Below are 23,199 nucleotides of genomic sequence, written 5' to 3'. Positions count from 1 at the left end.
AGACTCTACCTCCACCTCCCCTGGATCCTCTACCACCACCTCCCCTGGATCCTCTACCACCACCTCCCCTGGAGACTCTACCACCACCTCCCCTGGATCCTCTACCACCACCTCCCCTGGAGACTCTACCTCCACCTCCCCTGGATCCTCTACCACCACCTCCACTGGATCCTCTACCACCACCTCCCCTGGATCCTCTACCACCACCTCCCCTGGAGACTCTACCTCCACCTCCCCTGGAGACTCTACCACCATCTCCCCTGGAGACTCTACCACCACCTCCCCTGGAGACTCTACCACCACCTCCCCTGGAGACTCTACCACCACCTCCCCTGGAGACTCTACCACCACCTCCCCTGGAGACTCTACCACCATCTCCCCTGGAGACTCTACCACCACCTCCACTGGAGACTCTACCACCACCTCCCCTGGAGACTCTACCACCACCTCCACTGGAGACTCTACCACCACCTCCCCTGGAGACTCTACCACCACCTCCCCTGGAGACTCTACCACCACCTCCCCTGGAGACTCTACCACCACCTCCCCTGGAGACTCTACCACCACCTCCCCTGGAGACTCTACCACCACCTCCCCTGGAGACTCTACCACCACCTCCCCTGGAGACTCTACCACCACCTCCACTGGAGACTCTACCACCACCTCCACTGGAGACTCTACCACCACCTCCCCTGGAGACTCTACCACCACCTCCCCTGGAGACTCTACCACCACCTCCCCTGGATACTCTACCACCACCTCCCCTGGATCCTCTACCACCACCTCCCCTGGATCCTCTACCACCATCTCCCCTGGATCCTCTACCACCACCTCCCCTGGAGACTCTACCACCACCTCCCCTGGAGACTCTACCTCCACCTCCCCTGGAGACTCTACCACCACCTCCCCTGGATCCTCTACCACCACCTCCCCTGGAGACTCTACCTCCACCTCCCCTGGAGACTCTACCACCACCTCCCTTAGATTCTCTACCACCACCTTCCTTAGATTCTCTACCACCACCTCCCTTAGATTCTCTACCACCACCTCCCCTGGAGACTCTACCACCACCTCCCCTGGAGACTCTACCACCGCCTCCATAAGATTCTCTATCATCATCTCCCTTAGATTCTCTACCACCACCTCCCTTAGATTCTCTACCACCTCCCTTAGATTCTCTACCACCACCTCTCTTAGATTCTCTACCACCATCTCCCTTAGATTCTCTACCATCTCCCTTAGATTCTCTACCACCACCTCCCCTGGAGACTCTACCACGATCTCCCTTAGATTCTCTACCACCACCTCCCCTGGAGACTCTACCACCACCTCCCCTGGAGACTCTACCATCTCCCTTAGATTCTCTACCACCATCTCCCCTGGAGACTCTACCACCACCTCCCCTGGATCCTCTACCATCTCCCTTAGATTCTCTACCACCACCTCCCCTGGAGACTCTACCACCATCTCCCTTAGATTCTCTACCACCACCTCCCCTGGAGACTCTACCACCACCTCCCCTGGAGACTCTACCATCTCCCTTAGATTCTCTACCACCATCTCCCCTGGAGACTCTACCACCACCTCCCCTGGATCCTCTACCATCTCCCTTAGATTCTCTACCACCACCTCCCCTGGAGACTCTACCATCTCCCTTAGATTCTCTACCACCACCTCCCCTGGAGACTCTACCACCATCTCCCCTGGAGACTCTACCACCATCTCCCCTGGAGACTCTACCACCATCTCCCCTGGAGACTCTACCACCACCCCCCCTGGATCCTCTACCACCACCTCCCCTGGAGACTCTACCACCACCTCCCCTGGAGACTCTACCACCACCTCCCCTGGAGACTCTACCACCACCTCCCCTGGAGACTCTACCACCACCTCCCTTAGATTATCTAGCACCACCTCCCCTGGATCCTATACCACCACCTCCCCTGGAGACTCTACCACCACCTCCCTTAGATTCTCTACCACCACCTCCCCTGGAGACTCTACCACCACCTCCCCTGGAGACTCTACCACCACCTCCCCTGGAGACTCTACCACCATCTCCCCTGGATCCTCTACCACCACCTCCCCTGGAGACTCTACCACCACCTCCCCTGGAGACTCTACCACCACCTCCCCTGGAGACTCTACCACCACCTCACCTGGAGACTCTACCACCACCTCCCCTGGAGACTCTACCTTCATCTCCCTTAGATTCTCTACCACCACCTCCCCAGGAGACTCTACCACCATCTCCCCTGGAGACTCTACCACCACCTCCCCTGGAGACTCTACCACCACCTCCCCTGGAGACTCTACCACCACCTCCCCTGGAGACTCTACCACCACCTCCCCAGGATCCTCTACCACCATCTCCCCTGGAGACTCTACCACCATCTCCCCTGGAGACTCTACCACCACCTCCCCTGGAGACTCTACCACCACCTCCCCTGGATCCTCTACCACCACCTCCCCTGGAGACTCTACCTCCATCTCCCCAGGATCCTCGACCACCATCTCCCCAGTATCCTCTACCACCATCTCAACTCTCTCTTACCTGTGACTGTTTTCATTATAGAGCACTGCTTCTCTGACCTTATTGCTTTTACGCTACAGCATCACAGCAGACAGAGACACACAGCCTCAACACAAATCATGCCACAAGGGCCACTGAAATAAAAATGTGAGAATGTGATGAAGCAAGCTGGTGTTGTGTGGACAGACCGTTGAGCTCTCTGGTGAACAGTAACCCTCCAAAGTCAATGGAGGGTTAGAGATGAAGCTACTCCACTCAGGTGGTACTTCTACTCAGAGAGAGAGAGAGAGAGAGATCGAATCCCAGTCTCCACCCTTCCTACTGTAGACCTATTGTAATCTTTGTGTATTACGAAGCTGTATTCAGTAATTCATCTTGTCTTATGTTGACGTCTAGATTCTGAAGGAGTTAGCAGACGAGGCCTGGGACATGGGTAACATTGTCTACACTCTGACAAACAGACGATATGGAGAGAACTGCATCGCGTACGCAGAGAGCCACGACCAGGTAACACAACCAACCCATCATCACAACTCTTTATTCATTCATTTAACACGCTTCTAGGTCTATCTCTGTTGAACAGAACCGCATATGGCACACTGGAGACAGTGGTTCCATCCTTCCTTCCTTTCTGTCCCTCTAGTCCAGGGGTGGTTAACCCCCTCTTTAACATGATTGGTGTCACACTTTTTCTCCAATCCCTAACAAACACAGCTGGCTTAATCAAATGTCATTCTGAACTGAAGATGGTGATTAGGTGATTATTGGAGTCAGGGGTGTTAGCTGAGGCCTGGTGCAAAACTGTGACACCTGTCAGGCCCTGGAGGACTGGAGTTACTCTATCTCCACATCTACATCAAGGGTTGGGGGGCTAGGACAGTACTATCTCCACATCTATATTAAGGGTTGGGGGGCTAGGACAGTTCTATCTCCACATCTATATTAAGGGTTGGGGGGCTAGGACAGTTCTATCTCTACATCTATATTAAGGGTTGGGGGCTAGGACAGTTCTATCTCTACATCTATATTAAGGGTTGGGGGCTAGTACAGTTCTATCTCTACATCTACATTAAGGGTTGGGGGGCTAGGACAGTTCTATCTCCACATCTATATTAAGGGTTGGGGGGCTAGGACAGTTCTATCTCTACATCTATATTAAGGGTTGGTGGCTAGGACAGTTCTATCTCCACATCTATATTAAGGGTTGGGGGGCTAGGACAGTTCTATCTCTACATCTACATTAAGGGTTGGGGGCTAGGACAGTTCTATCTCTACATCTATATTAAGGGTTGGGGGGCTAGGACAGTTATATCTCTACATCTATATTAAGGGTTGGGGGCTAGGACAGTTCTATCTCTACATCTACATTAAGGGTTGGGGGCTAGGACAGTTCTATCTCTACATCTACATTAAGGGTTGGGGGCTAGGACAGTTCTATCTCTACATCTACATTAAGGGTTGGGGGCTAGGACAGTTCTATCTCTACATCTACATTAAGGGTTTGGGGGCTAGGACAGTTCTATCTCTACATCTACATTAAGGGTTGGGGGCTAGGACAGTTCTATCTCTACATCTACATTAAGGGTTTGGGGGCTAGGACAGTTCTATCTCTACATCTACATTAAGGGTTGGGGGGCTAGGACAGTTCTATCTCTACATCTACATTAAGGGTTGGGGGCTAGGACAGTTCTATCTCTACATCTACATTAAGGGTTGGGGGCTAGGACAGTTCTATCTCTACATCTACATTAAGGGTTGGGGGGCTAGGACAGTTCTATCTCTACATCTATATTAAGGGTTGGGGGCTAGGACAGTTCTATCTCTACATCTATATTAAGGGTTGGGGGGCTAGGACAGTTCTATCTCTACATCTATATTAAGGGTTGGGGGCTAGGACAGTTCTATCTCAACATCTATATTAAGGGTTGGGGGGCTAGGACAGTTCTATCTCTACATCTACATTAAGGGTTGGGGGCTAGGACAGTTCTATCTCCACATCTATATTAAGGGTTGGGGGCTAGGACAGTTCTATCTCTACATCTACATTAAGGGTTGGGGGCTAGGACAGTTCTATCTCTACATCTATATTAAGGGTTGGGGGGCTAGGACAGTTCTATCTCTACATCTATATTAAGGGTTGGGGGCTAGGACAGTTCTATCTCCACATCTATATTAAGGGTTGGGGGGCTAGGACAGTTCTATCTCTACATCTACATTAAGGGTTGGGGGCTAGGACAGTTCTATCTCCACATCTATATTAAGGGTTGGGGGGCTAGGACAGTTCTATCTCTACATCTACATTAAGGGTTGGGGGCTAGGACAGTTCTATCTCCACATCTACATTAAGGGTTGGGGGCTAGGACAGTTCTATCTCCACATCTACATTAAGGGTTGGGGGGCTAGGACAGTTCTATCTCCACATCTACATTAAGGGTTGGGGGGCTAGGACAGTTCTATCTCTACATCTATATTAAGGGTTGAGGGGCTAGGACAGTTCTATCTCTATTAAGGGTTTGGGGGCTAGGACAGTTCATCTACATTAAGGGTTGGGGGCTAGGACAGTTCTATCTCCACATCTATATTAAGGGTTTGGGGGCTAGGACAGTTCTATCTCTACATCAAGGGTTGGGGGCTAGGACAGTTCTATCTCCACATCTACATCAAGGGTTGGGGGCTAGTACAGTTCTATCTCCACATCTATATTAAGGGTTTGGGGGCTAGGACAGTTCTATCTCTACATCAAGGGTTGGGGGCTAGGACAGTTCTATCTCCACATCTACATTAAGGGTTTGGGGGCTAGGACAGTTATATCTCCACATCTATATTAAGGGTTGGGGGCTAGGACAGTTCATCTCCACATCTATTAAGGGTTGGGGGGTTCTATCTCCACATCTATATTAAGGGTTGGGGGGCTAGGACAGTTCTATCTCTACATCAAGGGTTGGGGGCTAGGACAGTTCTATCTCCACATCTACATTAAGGGTTTGGGGGCTAGGACAGTTCTATCTCCACATCTATATTAAGGGTTGGGGGGCTAGGACAGTTCTATCTCCACATCTACATTAAGGGTTTGGGGGCTAGTACAGTTCTATCTCCACATCTATATTAAGGGTTTGGGGGCTAGGACAGTTCTATCTCTACATCAAGGGTTGGGGGCTAGGACAGTTCTATCTCCACATCTACATTAAGGGTTTGGGGGCTAGGACAGTTCTATCTCTACATCTACATTAAGGGTTTGGGGGCTAGGACAGTTCTATCTCCACATCTATATTAAGGGTTGGGGGCTAGGACAGTTCTATCTCCACATCTATATTAAGGGTTGGGGGGCTAGGACAGTTCTATCTCTACATCTACATTAAGGGTTGGGGGCTAGGACAGTTCTATCTCTACATCTATATTAAGGGTTGGGGGGCTAGGACAGTACTATCTCCACATCTACATTAAGGGTTGGGGGCTAGGACAGTTCTATCTCTACATCTACATTAAGGGTTTGGGGGCTAGGACAGTTCTATCTCCACATCTATATTAAGGGTTGGGGGCTAGGACAGTTCTATCTCTACATCTATATTAAGGGTTGAGGGGCTAGGACAGTTCTATCTCTACATCTACATTAAGGGTTGGGGGCTAGGACAGTTCTATCTCTACATCTACATTAAGGGTTGGGGGCTAGGACAGTTCTATCTCCACATCTATATTAAGGGTTGGGGGCTAGGACAGTTCTATCTCTACATCTATATTAAGGGTTGGGGGCTAGGACAGTTCTATCTCCACATTACATTAAGGGTTGGGGGCTAGGACAGTTCTATCTCCACATCTACATTAAGGGTTGGGGGCTAGGACAGTTCTATCTCCACATCTATATTAAGGGTTGGGGGCTAGGACAGTTCTATCTCCACATCTACATTAAGGGTTGGGGGGCTAGGACAGTTCTATCTCCACATCTACATTAAGGGTTGGGGGGCTAGGACAGTTCTATCTCCACATCTATATTAAGGGTTGGGGGGCTAGGACAGTTCTATCTCCACATCTATATTAAGGGTTGGGGGGCTAGGACAGTTCTATCTCCACATCTATATTAAGGGTTGGGGGGCTAGGACAGTTCTATCTCCACATCTATATTAAGGGTTGGGGGGCTAGGACAGTTCTATCTCCACATCTATATTAAGGGTTGGGGGCTAGGACAGTTCTATCTCTACATCTATATGAAGGGTTGGGGGGCTAGGACAGTTCTATCTCCACATCTATATTAAGGGTTGGGGGGCTAGGACAGTTCTATCTCCACATCTATATTAAGGGTTGGGGGGCTAGGACAGTTCTATCTCCACATCTATATTAAGGGTTGGGGGCTAGGACAGTTCTATCTCTACATCTACATCAAGGGTTGGGGGGCTAGGACAGTTCTATCTCCACATCTACATTAAGGGTTGGGGGGCTAGGACAGTTCTATCTCTACATCTATATTAAGGTTTGGGGGGCTAGGACAGTTCTATCTCTACATCTACATTAAGGGTTGGGGGGCTAGGACAGTTCTATCTCTACATCAAGGGTTGGGGGGCTAGGACAGTACTATCTCCACATCTATATGAAGGGTTGGGGGGCTAGGACAGTTCTATCTCCACATCTACATTAAGGGTTGGGGGGCTAGGACAGTTCTATCTCTACATCTATATTAAGGGTTGGGGGGCTAGGACAGTTCTATCTCTACATCTACATTAAGGGTTGGGGGGCTAGGACAGTTCTATCTCTACATCTATATTAAGGGTTGGGGGGCTAGGACAGTTCTATCTCCACATCTACATTAAGGGTTGGGGGCTAGGACAGTTCTATCTCTACATCTATATTAAGGGTTGGGGGGCTAGGACAGTTCTATCTCCACATCTATATTAAGGGTTGGGGGGCTAGGACAGTTCTATCTCCACATCTATATTAAGGGTTGGGGGCTAGGACAGTTCTATCTCACATCTATATTAAGGGTTGGGGGCTAGGACAGTTCTATCTCCACATCTATATTAAGGGTTGGGGGCTAGGACAGTTCTATCTCTACATCTACATTAAGGGTTGGGGGCTAGGACAGTTCTATCTCCACATCTATATTAAGGGTTGGGGGCTAGGACAGTTCTATCTCTACATCTCATTAAGGGTTGGGGGCTAGGACAGTTCTATCTCTACATCTACATTAAGGGTTGGGGGCTAGGACAGTTCTATCTCTACATCTATATGAAGGGTTGGGGGCTAGGACAGTTCTATCTCTACATCTATATGAAGGGTTGGGGGCTAGGACAGTTCTATCATCTATGAACATCTAGGAGGACAGTTCTATCTCTACATAAGGGTTGGGGGCTAGGACAGTTCTATCTCACATCAAGGGTTGGGGGCTAGGACAGTTCTATCTCTACATCAAGGGTTGGGGGCTAGGACAGTTCTATCTCTACATCTATATTAAGGGTTGGGGGCTAGGACAGTTCTATCTCTACATCTACATTAAGGGTTGGGGGCTAGGACAGTTCTATCTCCACATCTATCTCCACATATTAAGGGTTGGGGGCTAGGACAGTTCTATCTCTACATCTACATTAAGGGTTGGGGGCTAGGACAGTTCTATCTCTACATCTACATTAAGGGTTGGGGGCTAGGACAGTTCTATCTCTACATCTATATTAAGGGTTGGGGGCTAGGTCAGTTCTATCTCTACATCTACATTAAGGGTTGGGGGGCTAGGACAGTTCTATCTCCACATCTATATTAAGGGTTGGGGGCTAGGACAGTTCTATCTCTACATCTACATTAAGGGTTGGGTGCTAGGACAGTTCTATCTCCACATCTACATTAAGGGTTGGGGGCTAGGACAGTTCTATCTCTACATCTATATTAAGGGTTGGGGGCTAGGACAGTTATATCTCCACATCTACATTAAGGGTTGGGGGGCTAGGACAGTTCTATCTCCACATCTATATTAAGGGTTGGGGGCTAGGACAGTTATATCTCTACATCTATATTAAGGGTTGGGGGGCTAGTACAGTTCTATCTCCACATCTATATTAAGGGTTGGGGGGCTAGTACAGTTCTATCTCCACATCTACATTAAGGGTTGGGGGGCTAGGACAGTTCTATCTCCACATCTACATTAAGGGTTGGGGGGCTAGGACAGTTCTATCTCTACATCTACATTAAGGGTTGGGGGGCTAGGACAGTTCTATCTCCACATCTACATTAAGGGTTGGGGGGCTAGTACAGTTCTATCTCCACATCTATATTAAGGGTTGGGGGGCTAGGACAGTTCTATCTCTACATCTACATTAAGGGTTGGGGGCTAGGACAGTTCTATCTCCACATCTACATTAAGGGTTGGGGGGCTAGGACAGTTCTATCTCTACATCTACATTAAGGGTTGGGGGCTAGGACAGTTCTATCTCTACATCTACATCAAGGGTTGGGGGCTAGGACAGTTCTATCTCCACATCTATATGAAGGGTTGGGGGGCTAGGACAGTTCTATCTCTACATCAAGGGTTGAGGGGCTAGGACAGTTCTATCTCTACATCTACATTAAGGGTTGGGGGGCTAGGACAGTTCTATCTCTACATCTATATGAAGGGTTGGGGGCTAGGACAGTTCTATCTCTACATCTACATTAAGGGTTGGGGGCTAGGACAGTTCTATCTCCACATCAAGGGTTGGGGGGCTAGTACAGTTCTATCTCTACATCAAGGGTTGGGGGCTAGGACAGTTCTATCTCTACATCTATATTAAGGGTTGGGGGCTAGGACAGTTCTATCTCTACATCTACATTAAGGGTTGGGGGGCTAGGACAGTTCTATCTCCACATCTATATTAAGGGTTGGGGGGCTAGGACAGTTCTATCTCTACATCTACATTAAGGGTTGGGGGGCTAGGACAGTTCTATCTCTACATCTACATTAAGGGTTGGGGGCTAGGACAGTTCTATCTCTACATCTATATTAAGGGTTGGGGGCTAGGTCAGTTCTATCTCTACATCTACATTAAGGGTTGGGGGCTAGGACAGTTCTATCTCCACATCTATATTAAGGGTTGGGGGGCTAGGACAGTTCTATCTCTACATCTACATTAAGGGTTGGGTGCTAGGACAGTTCTATCTCCACATCTACATTAAGGGTTGGGGGGCTAGGACAGTTCTATCTCTACATCTATATTAAGGGTTGGGGGCTAGGACAGTTATATCTCCACATCTACATTAAGGGTTGGGGGGCTAGGACAGTTCTATCTCCACATCTATATTAAGGGTTGGGGGGCTAGGACAGTTATATCTCTACATCTATATTAAGGGTTGGGGGGCTAGTACAGTTCTATCTCCACATCTATATTAAGGGTTGGGGGGCTAGTACAGTTCTATCTCCACATCTACATTAAGGGTTGGGGGGCTAGGACAGTTCTATCTCCACATCTACATTAAGGGTTGGGGGGCTAGGACAGTTCTATCTCTACATCTACATTAAGGGTTGGGGGGCTAGGACAGTTCTATCTCCACATCTACATTAAGGGTTGGGGGGCTAGTACAGTTCTATCTCCACATCTATATTAAGGGTTGGGGGGCTAGGACAGTTCTATCTCTACATCTACATTAAGGGTTGGGGGGCTAGGACAGTTCTATCTCCACATCTACATTAAGGGTTGGGGGCTAGGACAGTTCTATCTCCACATCTACATTAAGGGTTGGGGGGCTAGGACAGTTCTATCTCCACATCTACATTAAGGGTTGGGGGGCTAGGACAGTTCTATCTCTACATCTACATTAAGGGTTGGGGGGCTAGGACAGTTCTATCTCTACATCTACATTAAGGGTTGGGGGCTAGGACAGTTCTATCTCCACATCTACATTAAGGGTTGGGGGGCTAGGACAGTTCTATCTGCATTTTTGTCCAAATTGAGTTCCTTACATGGCCTTGTTCTGTTCAATGTGCTACTCCTAATAAAGTCCTGTAAATGACACCGTTCAAACCATTGGTTTAAAGCCAATTTATATCCGAATAATTTGTTTGTAAGATAGAGCTTTTATAGTCCCAAGCTCTCGATTTGTAACTGTGTCTGTCAATAAAATGTCTATGTACCTCCTAATAGGCATATGTGTCTAGTCCGTGGTAGGTGATAAATCCCTGTCCTTCTGGTTAATGGATAAAGAGATGTACACCAACATGAGTTCCCTGATCTGTTTTTCCATCTCTCTCTCTCTCTACACTACATGACCAAAAGTATGTGGACACACCTTCAAATTAGTGGATTCTGCTATTTCAGCCACACTCCTTCTCGACAGGTGTATAAAATCGAGCACTCCTCCATGCAATCTCCATAGACAAACATTGGCAGTAGAATGGGCTTACTGAAGAGCTCAGTGACTTTCAAAATGGCACTGCCATAGGATGCCACCTTTTCAACAAGTCAGTTAGCCAAATTGCAGCCCTGATAGAGCTGCCCCGGTCAACTGTAAGTGCTGTTATTGTGAAGTGGAAACATCGAGGAGCAATAACGGCTCAGCCCCGAAGTGGTAGGCCACACAATCTCACAGAACGGGACCGTCGAGTGCTGAAGCATTTATCGCAAAAAAATGATCTGTCCTCGGTTGCAACACTCACTACCGAGTTTCAAACTGCCTCTGGAAGCAACGTCAGCGCAATAACTGTTCTTCAGGAGCTTCATAAAATGGGTTTCCATGGCCGAGCAACCGCACACAAGCCTAAGATCACCAAGCGTCGGCTGGAGTGGTGTAAAGCTCGCCGACATTGGACTCTGGAGCAGTGGAAACACGTTCTCCGGAGTGATGAACCACGCTTCACCATCTGGCAGTCCGACTGACCAATCTGGGGTTTGGCTGATGCCAGGAGAACAGTACAGTACCTGCCTGAATGCGTAGTGCCAACTGTAAAGTTTGGTGGATGAGGAACTGTGGTCTGGGGCTGTTTTTCATGGTTCCAGTGAAGGGAAATCTTAACGATACAGCATACATTGACATTCTAGAAAATTCTGTGCTTCCAACTTTGTGGCAACAGTTTGGGGAAGGCCCTTTCCTGTTTCAGCATGACAATGCCACTGTGCACAAAGCAATGTTCGTACAGAAATGGTTTGTTGAGATCAGTGTGGAAGAACTTGACTGGCTTGCTCAGAGCCCTGACCTAAACCGGCTGGATGTGATACAGCCTGGATTCGAACCAGGGACTGTAGTGACACCTCTTGCACTGACAATGCAGTGCCTTAGACCGCTGCACCACTCGGGAGCACTGTTACCAACCGTTAGTAATGTTTTGGGGAAAATGGTGTTTGACCAGATACAATGCTATTTTACAACAAACTTTCAGCATGCTTCTAGGGAAGGACACTCAACAAGCACAGCACTTACACAAATGACTGATGATTGGCTGAGAGAAATTGATGATAAAAATATTATAGGGGCTGGTTTGTTAGACTTCAGTGCGGCTTTTGACATTATCGATCATAGTCTGCTGTTAGGAAAACATTTGTTTCATGGCTTTACACCCCCTGCTATAATGTGGATAAAGAGTTCCCTGTCTAACAGAACACAGAGGGTGTTATGGCTTTACACCCCCTGCTATAACGTGGATAAAGAGTTACCTGTCTAACAGAACACAGAGGGTGTTATGGCTTTACACCCCCTGCTATAATGTGGATAAAGAGTTACCTGTCTAACAGAACACAGAGGGTGTTATGGCTTTACACCCCCTGCTATAATGTGGATAAAGAGTTACCTGTCTAACAGAACACAGAGGGTGTTATGGCTTTACACCCCCTGCTATAATGTGGATAAAGAGTTACCTGTCTAACAGACCACAGAGGGTGTTATGGCTTTACACCCCTGCTATAATGTGGATAAAGAGTTACCTGTCTAACAGAACACAGAGGGTGTTATGGCTTTACACCCCCTGCTATAATGTGGATAAAGAGTTACCTGTCTAACAGACCACAGAGGGTGTTATGGCTTTACACCCCCTGCTATAATGTGGATAAAAAGTTACCTGTCTAACAGACCACAGAGGGTGTTATGGCTTTACACCCCCTGCTATAATGTGGATAAAGAGTTACCTGTCTAACAGAACACAGAGGGTGTTATGGCTTTACACCCCCTGCTATAATGTGGATAAAGAGTTACCTGTCTAACAGACCACAGAGGGTGTTATGGCTTTACACCCCCTGCTATAATGTGGATAAAGAGTTACCTGTCTAACAGACCACAGAGGGTGTTATGGCTTTACACCCCCTGCTATAATGTGGATAAAGAGTTACCTGTCTAACAGACCACAGAGGGTGTTATGGCTTTACACCCCCTGCTATAATGTGGATAAAGAGTTACCTGTCTAACAGAACACAGAGGGTGTTATGGCTTTACACCCCCTGCTATAATGTGGATAAAGAGTTACCTATCTAACAGACCACAGAGGGTGTTCTTTAATGGAAGCCTATCCAACATAATCCATGTAGAATCAGGAATTCCCCATGGCAGCTTTGTTTTCAATCTTTACTAACGACAGGCCACTGGCTTTATATAAAGACAGTCTGTCTATCTATGTATGTGGATGACTTAACACTATACACGTCAGCTACAACAGCAACTGAAATGACTGCAACACTTAACAAAGAACTGCAGTTAGTTTCAGAATGGGTGGCAAGGAATAAGTTAGTCCTAAATATTTCAAAAACTAAAATCTATGTATTTGGGACAAATCATTCACTTAACCTGAACTAAATCTTGTAATAAATAATGTTGAAATTGAGCAAGTTGAGATGACTAAACAGCCCTAGTTTCTCCCTTCTTAACAGCACTATCAACAAGGCAGGTCCTACAGGCCCTAGTTTCTCCCTTCTTAATAACACTATCAACAAGGCAGGTCCTACAGGCCCCAGTTTCTACCTTCTTAACAACACTATCAACAAGGCAGGTCCTACAGGCCCTAGTTTCTACCTTCTTAACAACACTATCAACAAGGCAGGTCCTACAGGCCCTAGTTTCTACCTTCTTAACAACACCATCAACAAGGCAGGTCCTACAGGCCCTAGTTTCTCCCTTCTTAACAGCACTATCAACAAGGCAGGTCCTACAGGCCCTAGTTTCTCCCTTCTTAATAACACTATCAACAAGGCAGGTCCTACAGGCCCCAGTTTCTACCTTCTTAACAACACTATCAACAAGGCAGGTCCTACAGGCCCTAGTTTCTACCTTCTTAACAACACTATCAACAAGGCAGGTCCTACAGGCCCTAGTTTCTACCTTCTTAACAACACTATCGACAAGGCAGGTCCTACAGGCCCCAGTTTCTACCTTCTTAACAACACTATCAACAAGGCAGGTCCTACAGGCCCTAGTTTCTACCTTCTTAACAACACTATCAACAAGGCAGGTCCTACAAGGCCCTAGTTTCTACCTTCTTAACAACACTATCAACAAGGCAGGTCCTACAGGCCCTAGTTTCTACCTTCTTAACAACACTATCAACAAGGCAGGTCCTATAAGGCCCTAGTTTCTACCTTCTTAACAACACTATCGACAAGGCAGGTCCTATAAGGCCCTAGTTTCTACCTTCTTCACAACACTATCGACAAGGCAGGTCCTACAGGCCCTAGTTTCTACCTTCTTAACAACACTATCAACAAGGCAGGTCCTACAGGCCCTAGTTTCTACCTTCTTAACAACACTATCAACAAGGCAGGTCCTACAGGCTCTAGTTTCTACCTTCTTAACAACACTATCAACAAGGCAGGTCCTACAGGCCCTAGTTTCTACCTTCTTAACAACACTATCAACAAGGCAGGTCCTACAGGCCCTAGTTTCTACCTTCTTAACAACACTATCAACAAGGCAGGTCCTACAGGCCCTAGTTTCTACCTTCTTAACAACACTATCAACAAGGCAGGTCCTACAGGCTCTAGTTTCTACCTTCTTAACAACACTATCAACAAGGCAGGTCCTACAGGCCCTAGTTTCTACCTTCTTAACAACACTATCAACAAGGCAGGTCCTACAGGCCCTAGTTTCTACCTTCTTAACAACACTATCAACAAGGCAGGTCCTACAGGCCCTAGTTTCTACCTTCTTAACAACACTATCAACAAGGCAGGTCCCACAGACTCTAGTTTTGTCACACCTGGACTACTGTTCAGTCGTGTGGTCAGGTGCCACAAAAAGGGACTCGGGAAAATTGCAATTGGCTCAGAACAGGGCAGCACAGCTGGCCCTTGGATGTACACAGAGAGCTAACATTAATAATATGCATGTCAATCTCTCCTGGTTGACAGTGGAGGAGAGAATGATTTCATCACTAATTGTGTTTGTGAGAGGTATTGACATGTTGAATGCACCAAGCTGTCTGTTTAAACTACTGGTACACAGCTCAGACACCCCATGCATACTCCACAAGACATGTCACCAGAGGTCTGTTTAAACTACTGGTACACAGCTCAGACACCCCATGCATACTCCACAAGACATGTCACCAGAGGTCTGTTTAAACTACTGGTACACAGCTCAGACACCCCATGCATACTCCACAAGACATGTCACCAGAGGTCTGTTTAAACTACTGGTACACAGCTCAGACACCCCATGCATACTCCACAAGACATGCCACCAGAGGTCTGTTTAAACTACTGGTACACAGCTCAGACACCCCATGCATACTCCACAAGACATGCCACCAGAGGTCTGTTTAAACTACTGGTACACAGCTCAGACACCCCATGCATACTCCACAAGACATGTCACCAGAGGTCTGTTTAAACTACTGGTACACAGCTCAGACACCCCATGCATACTCCACAAGACATGCCATCAGAAGTCTCTTCACAGTCCCCAAGTCCAGAACAGACTATGGGAGGCGCACAGTACTACATAGAGCCATGACTACATGGAACTCTATTCCACAGTTACTACATAGAGCCATGACTACATGGAACTCTATTCCACAGTTACTACATAGAGCCATGACTACATGGAACTCTATTCCACAGTACTATGTAGAGCCATGACTACATGGAACTCTATTCCACAGTACTACATAGAGCCATGACTACATGGAACTCTATTCCACAGTTACTACATAGAGCCATGACTACATGGAACTCTATTCCACAGTACTACGTAGAGCCATGACTACATGGAACTCTATTCCACAGTACTACATAGAGCCATGACTATCTAGAACTCTATTCCACAGTTACTACATAGAGCCATGACTACATAGAACTCTATTCCACAGTACTACATAGAGCCATGACTACATGGAACTCTATTCCACAGTTACTACATAGAGCCATGACTACATGGAACTCTATTCCACAGTTACTACATAGAGCCATGACTACATGGAACTCTATTCCACAGTACTACATAGAGCCATGACTACATGGAACTCTATTCCACAGTACTACATAGAGCCATGACTACATGGAACTCTATTCCACAGTTACTACATAGAGCCATGACTACATGGAACTCTATTCCACAGTATTACATAGAGCCATGACTACATGGAACTCTATTCCACAGTTACTACATAGAGCCATGACTACATGGAACTCTATTCCACAGTACTACACAGAGCCATGACTACATGGAACTCTATTCCACAGTTACTACATAGAGCCATGACTACATGGAACTCTATTCCACAGTACTACATAGAGCCATGACTACATGGAACTCTATTCCACAGTTACTACATAGAGCCATGACTACATGGAACTCTATTCCACAGTTACTACATAGAGCCATGACTACATGGAACTCTATTCCACAGTTACTACATAGAGCCATGACTACATGGAACTCTATTCCACAGTACTACATAGAGCCATGACTACATGGAACTCTATTCCACAGTTACTACATAGAGCCATGACTACATGGAACTCTATTCCACAGTTACTACATAGAGCCATGACTACATGGAACTCTATTCCACAGTACTACATAGAGCCATGACTACATGGAACTCTATTCCACAGTTACTACATAGAGCCACGACTACATGGAACTCTATTCCACAGTTACTACATAGAGCCATGACTACATGGAACTCTATTCCACAGTACTACATAGAGCCATGACTACATGGAACTCTATTCCACAGTACTACATAGAGCCATGACTACATGGAACTCTATTCCATAGTACTACATAGAGCCATGACTACATGGAACTCTATTCCACAGTACTACATAGAGCCATGACTACATGGAACTCTATTCCACAGTTACTACATAGAGCCATGACTACATGGAACTCTATTCCACAGTACTACATAGAGCCATGACTACATGGAACTCTATTCCACAGTTACTACATAGAGCCATGACTACATGGAACTCTATTCCACAGTTACTACATAGAGCCATGACTACATGGAACTCTATTCCACAGTTACTACATAGAGCCATGACTACATGGAACTCTATTCCACAGTACTACATAGAGCCATGACTACATGGAACTCTATTCCACAGTTACTACATAGAGCCATGACTACATGGAACTCTATTCCACAGTTACTACATAGAGCCATGACTACATGGAACTCTATTCCACAGTACTACATAGAGCCATGACTACATGGAACTCTATTCCACAGTTACTACATAGAGCCACGACTACATGGAACTCTATTCCACAGTTACTACATAGAGCCATGACTACATGGAACTCTATTCCACAGTACTACATAGAGCCATGACTACATGGAACTCTATTCCACAGTACTACATAGAGCCATGACTACATGGAACTCTATTCCATAGTACTACATAGAGCCATGACTACATGGAACTCTATTCCACAGTACTACATAGAGCCATGACTACATGGAACTCTATTCCACAGTACTACATAGAGCCATGACTACATGGAACTCTATTCCACAGTTACTACATAGAGCCATGACTACATGGAACTCTATTCCACAGTTACTACATAGAGCCATGACTACGTGGAACTCTATTCCACAGTTACTACATAGAGCCATGACTACATGGAACTCTATTCCACAGTTACTACATAGAGCCATGACTACATGGAACTCTATTCCACAGTTACTACATAGAGCCATGACTACGTGGAACTCTATTCCACAGTTACTACATAGAGCCATGACTACATGGAACTCTATTCCACAGTTACTACATAGAGCCATGACTACATGGGACTCTATTCCACAGTTACTACATAGAGCCATGACTACATGGAACTCTATTCCACAGTTACTACATAGAGCCATGACTACATGGAACTCTATTCCACAGTTACTACATAGAGCCATGACTACATGGAACTCTATTCCACAGTTACTACATAGAGCCATGACTACATGGAACTCTATTCCACAGTACTACATAGAGCCATGACTACATGGAACTCTATTCCACAGTACTACATAGAGCCATGACTACATGGAACTCTATTCCACATCAGGAATAGGGTCAAGATACAAGCAGTAGAATCAGATTTTAGAAAACAGATACAAATACAGTGGGGAAAGTGAAGAGAAACACACAGGCGCAGACACATGCATACACGTACACATGGTAACATACTCACTATACACACTCGTGGACACGTGTATTTAGTGTTGTAGATATGTGGTAGTGGAGTATGGGCCTGAGGGAACACACTTAGTGTGTTGTGAATTCTGTAATGGATGTTTTGTGATTGTATAACTGCCTGAATTCCTCCGGACCCCAGGAAGGTTAGCTGGCAGACGATTTATGAGGATCCATCATAAATACAAAATACATCATTTTAGCCATGTGTGTATCTCTCGCTCTCTACATCTCTCTCAATTCAATTCAAAGGGCTTTATTGGCAAGGGAGACGTATGTTTACATTAAAAAAGCAAGTGAAATAGATCATTAACTTAAAAGTTAAATAAATATTACACTCACAAATGGGGTTTCTCTCTCCATCTCTCTCGATCTCTCTCTCTCTCTCTCTCTCTCTCTCTCTCTCTCTCTCTCTCTCTTTCTTCATCTCTCTCCTCTCTCTCTCTTCATCTCTCTCTCATCATCTCTCTCTCATCTCTCTTCATCTCTCTCTCTCTCCATCGCTCTCGCTATCTCTCTCTCTCTCTCTCTCTCTCTCTCTCTCTCTCTCTCTCTCTCTTTCTTCATCTCTCTCCATCTCTCTCTCGCTCTTCATCTCTCTCTCGTCATCTCTCTCTCCGTCTCTCTCTCTCTCCATCTCTCTCTCCATCTGTCTCTCCATCCCTCTCTCTTCATTTCCCTCGCTACATCTCTCTCCTTCATCTCTCTCTCTTCATCTCTGTCTCTAGTCTCTGGTAGGTGATAAGTCCCTGGCTTTCTGGCTGATGGATAAAGAGATGTACACCAACATGAGTTCCCTGATCCCCATGACTCCCGTCATCGACCGAGGCATCCAGCTACATAAGATGATCCGCCTCCTCACACACGCTCTGGGGGGAGAAGGCTACCTCAACTTCATGGGTGAGTTGGGGAGAGGGGAGTACCTCAACTTCATGGGTGAGTTGAGGAGTGGGCTACCTCAACTTCATGGGTGAGTTGGGGAGAGGGCTACCTCAACTTCATGGGTGAGTCAGGGGGGAAGAGGGCTACCTCAACTTCATGGGTGAGTCAGGGGGAAGAGGGCTACCTCAACTTCATGGGTGAGTCAGGGGGAAGAGGGCTACCTCAACTTCATGGGTGAGTTGGGGGAGAGGGCTACCTCAACTTCATGGGTGAGTTGGGGGAAGAGGGCTACCTCAACTTCATGGGTGAGTCGGGGGGGAAGAGGGCGACCTCAACTTCATGGGTGAATTGGGGGGAGGGGGCTACCTCAACTTCATGGGTGAGTCAGGGGGAAGAGGGCTACCTCAACTTCATGGGTGAGTCAGGGGGAAGAGGGCTACCTCAACTTCATGGGTGAGTTGGGAGAGGGCTACCTCAACTTCATGGGTGAGTCAGGGGGAGAGTGCTAACTCAACTTCATGGGTGAGTTGGGGGAGAGGGGAGTAACTCAACTTCATGGGTGAGTTGGGGGAGTGGGGAGTACATCAACTTCATGGGTGAGTTGGGGGAGAGGGAGTACTTCAACTTCATGGGTGAGTGGGGGAGAGGGGAGTACCTCAACTTCATGGGTGAGTTGGGGAGTGGGCTACCTCAACTTCATGGGTGAGTTGGGGAGAGGGCTACCTCAACTTCATGGGTGAGTCAGGGGGGAAGAGGGCTACCTCAACTTCATGGGTGAGTTGGGATTGAGATGGGGAGACACCTCAACTTCATGGGTGAGTTGGGGGGAGAGGGGAGTACCTCAACTTCATGGGTGAGTGGGGGAGAGTTTGGGAGTACCTCAACTTCATGGGTGAGTTGGGGGGAGAGGGGAGTACCTCAACTTCATGGGTGAGTTGGGGGCCAATACCTCAACTTCATGGGTGAGTTGGGGGGAGAGGGGAGTACCTCAACTTCATGGGTGAGTTGGGGGAGAGGGGAGTACCTCAACTTCATGGGTGAGTTGGGGGAGAGGGGAGTACCTCAACTTCATGGGTGAGTTGGGGGAGAGAGGGGAGTACTTCAACTTCATGGGTGAGTGGGGGAGAGAGGGAGTACCTCAACTTCATGGGTGAGTTGGGGAGAGGTATGGGCTCAACTTCATGGGTGAGTTTGGGGGAGAGGGGAGTACCTCAACTTCATGGGTGAGTCAGGGGGAAGAGGGCTACCTCAACTTCATGGGTGAGTCAGGGGGAAGAGGGCTACCTCAACTTCATGGGTGAGTCAGGGGTTGGGGCAACCTCAGACTTCATGGGTGAGTCAGGGGGAGAGGGCTACCTCAACTTCATGGGTGAGTCAGGGGGAAGAGGGCTACCTCAAGTTCATGGGTGAGTCAGAGGGGAAGTTGGGCCAACCTCAACTTCATGGGTGAGTCAGGGGGAAGAGGGCTACCTCAACTTCATGGGTGAGTGGGGGAGAGGGGGTGGGCTCAACCTCATGGGTGAGTTGAGGGGAGTACCTCAACCTCATGGGTGAGTTGTTGGGGAGTTCCTAAACTTCATGGGTGAGTCAGGGGAAGGGTGTGCTTGTGGCTGTAAAAGATGGCTACCTCTCTAACTTTGTGTGTGTCGCCATGGAAAAGATTGCAGATCCAGAGACATCCAACAACTCATGAGAAGAGCGTTCATGTGGGAACAATCAGAAGAGCGTTCAGTTGGACCAATCAGAAGAGCGCTGTTATACCAATCAGAAGAGAGTTTGGTTGTGCCAATCAGAAGAGAGTTTGGTTGTGCCAATCAGAAGAGAGTTTGGTTGTGCCAATCAGAAGAGAGTTTGGTTGTGCCAATCAGAAGAGAGTTTGGTTGTGCCAATCGGAAGAGTGCGCGGTTGTGCCAATCGGAAGAGTGCGCGGTTGTGCCAATCGGAAGAGTGCGCGGTTGTGCCAATCGGAAGAGTGCGCGGTTGGGCCAATCGGAAGAGCGCGGTTGTGCCAATCGGAAGAGTGCGCGGTTGTGCCAATCGGAAGAGTGCGCGGTTGTGCCAATCGGAAGAGTGCGCGGTTGTGCCAATCGGAAGAGCGCGGTTGTGCCAATCGGAAGAGCGGTTGTGCCAATCGGAAGAGTGCGCGGTTGTGCCAATCGGAAGAGTGCGCGGTTGTGCCAATCGGAAGAGTGCGCGGTTGTGCCAATCGGAAGAGTGCGCGGTTGGGCCAATCGGAAGAGCACTGTTATGCCAATCAGAAGAGTTTTCAGTTGGACCAATCGGAAGAGTGCGCGGTTGGGCCAATCGGAAGAGTGCGCGGTTGGGCCAATCGGAAGAGTGCGCGGTTGGGCCAATCCGAAGAGTGCGCGGTTGGGCCAATCGGAAGAGTGCGCGGTTGGGCCAATCCGAAGAGTGCGCGGTTGGGCCAATCCGAAGAGTGCGCGGTTGGGCCAATCGAAGAGTGCGCGGTTGGGCCAATCCGAAGAGTGCGCGGTTGGGCCAATCGGAAGAGTGCGCGGTTCGACTAATTGTATTAAGCTGATAGTAAGAAGTCATTGACATGTGCAACACATTTTGATTGAGAAATAATAATATAATATATATATGCCATACATTTTACGTATGGGTGGTCCCGGGATCGAACCCACTAATTGGCGTTAGTAAGCGCCATGCTCTACCAACTGAGCTACAGAAGGACCATCAATAACATATTATTGTTGTTAATATTACGTTGATTTGAACAGGGACAATGTACAACAAAACATAATTCTCAGGACACTTGAGAAAAAATTTACCAGATTTAGACAACTAATTTCCATCTGCATTCCCTGGGCAGGTTTTACAGATAAACAAGAAAAACAATATATACAAACAGACAACATACAAACATTAACTAAATGTAATGGGAAAATTGTAATAAAAAAAATGAGCTGAGCTAAGAAAACAAACAAAAACAAACAGCAACAAGAAAGTAACCCTGTAGACTGCTCTCCAGTATGTAACCCTGTAGACTGCTCTCCAGAATGTAACCCTGTAGACTGCTCTCCAGTATGTAACCCTGTAGACTGCTCTCCAGTATTTAACCCTGTAGACTGCTCTCCAGTATGTAACCCTGTAGACTGCTCTCCAGTATGTAACCCTGTAGACTGCTCTCCAGTATGTAACCCTGTAGACTGCTCTCCAGTATGTAACCCTGTAGACTGCTCTCCAGTATGTAACCCTGTAGACTGCTCTCCAGTATGTAACCCTGTAGACTGCTCTCCAGTATGTAACCCTGTAGACTGCTCTCCAGTATGTAACCCTGTAGACTGCTCTCCAGTATGTAACCCTGTAGACTGCTCTCCAGTATGTAACCCTGTAGACTGCTCTCCAGTATGTAACCCTGTAGACTGCTCTCCAGTATGTAACCCTGTAGACTGCTCTCCAGTATGTAACCCTGTAGACTGCTCTCCAGTATGTAACCCTGTAGACTGCTCTCCAGTATGTAACCCTGTAGACTGCTCTCCAGTATGTAACCCTGTAGACTGCTCTCCAGTATGTAACCCTGTAGACTGCTCCCAGTATGTAACCCTGTAGACTGCTCTCCAGTATGTAACCCTGTAGACTGCTCTCCAGTATGTAACCCTGTAGACTGCTCCCCAGTATGTAACCCTGTAGACTGCTCTCCAGTATGTAACCCTGTAGACTGCTCCCCAGTATGTAACCCTGTAGACTGCTCTCCAGTATGTAACCCTGTAGACTGCTCTCCAGTATGTAACCCTGTAGACTGCTCTCCAGTATGTAACTGCTCTCCAGTATGTAACCCTGTAGACTGCTCTCCAGTATGTAACCCTGTAGACTGCTCTCCAGTATGTAACCCTGTAGACTGCTCTCCAGTATGTAACCCTGTAGACTGCTCTCCAGTATGTAACCCTGTAGACTGCTCTCCAGTATGTAACCCTGTAGACTGCTCCCCAGTATGTAACCCTGTAGACTGCTCCCCAGTATGTAACCCTGTAGACTGCTCCCAGTATGTAACCCTGTAGACTGCTCTCCAGTATGTAACCCTGTAGACTGCTCTCCAGTATGTAACCCTGTAGACTGCTCTCCAGTATGTAACCCTGTAGACTGCTCTCCAGTATGTAACCCTGTAGACTGCTCTCCAGTATGTAACCCTGTAGACTGCTCTCCAGTATGTAACCCTGTAGACTGCTCCCCAGTATGTAACCCTGT

At 47.4% G+C, this 23,199-nt stretch overlaps 1 protein-coding gene across 1 annotated transcript in view; it reads left to right on the top strand.

Annotated features, from left to right (window-relative positions):
- Nucleotides 1-23,199, top strand: part of gbe1b (glucan (1,4-alpha-), branching enzyme 1b) — a 401,340-nt gene that overhangs the window by 233,615 nt on the left and 144,526 nt on the right. The window contains exons 11-12 of the mRNA XM_052468704.1: nucleotides 2,930-3,040; nucleotides 18,834-19,005. Coding sequence (XP_052324664.1) covers nucleotides 2,930-3,040; nucleotides 18,834-19,005 — 283 coding nt within the window. The remainder of the gene's footprint in view (nucleotides 1-2,929; nucleotides 3,041-18,833; nucleotides 19,006-23,199) is intronic.

Source organism: Oncorhynchus keta, chromosome 18 (assembly GCF_023373465.1).
Source record: "Oncorhynchus keta strain PuntledgeMale-10-30-2019 chromosome 18, Oket_V2, whole genome shotgun sequence".
Lineage (NCBI taxonomy): Eukaryota > Metazoa > Chordata > Actinopteri > Salmoniformes > Salmonidae > Oncorhynchus > Oncorhynchus keta.
This window is presented reverse-complemented; position numbering and strand designations above follow the sequence as displayed.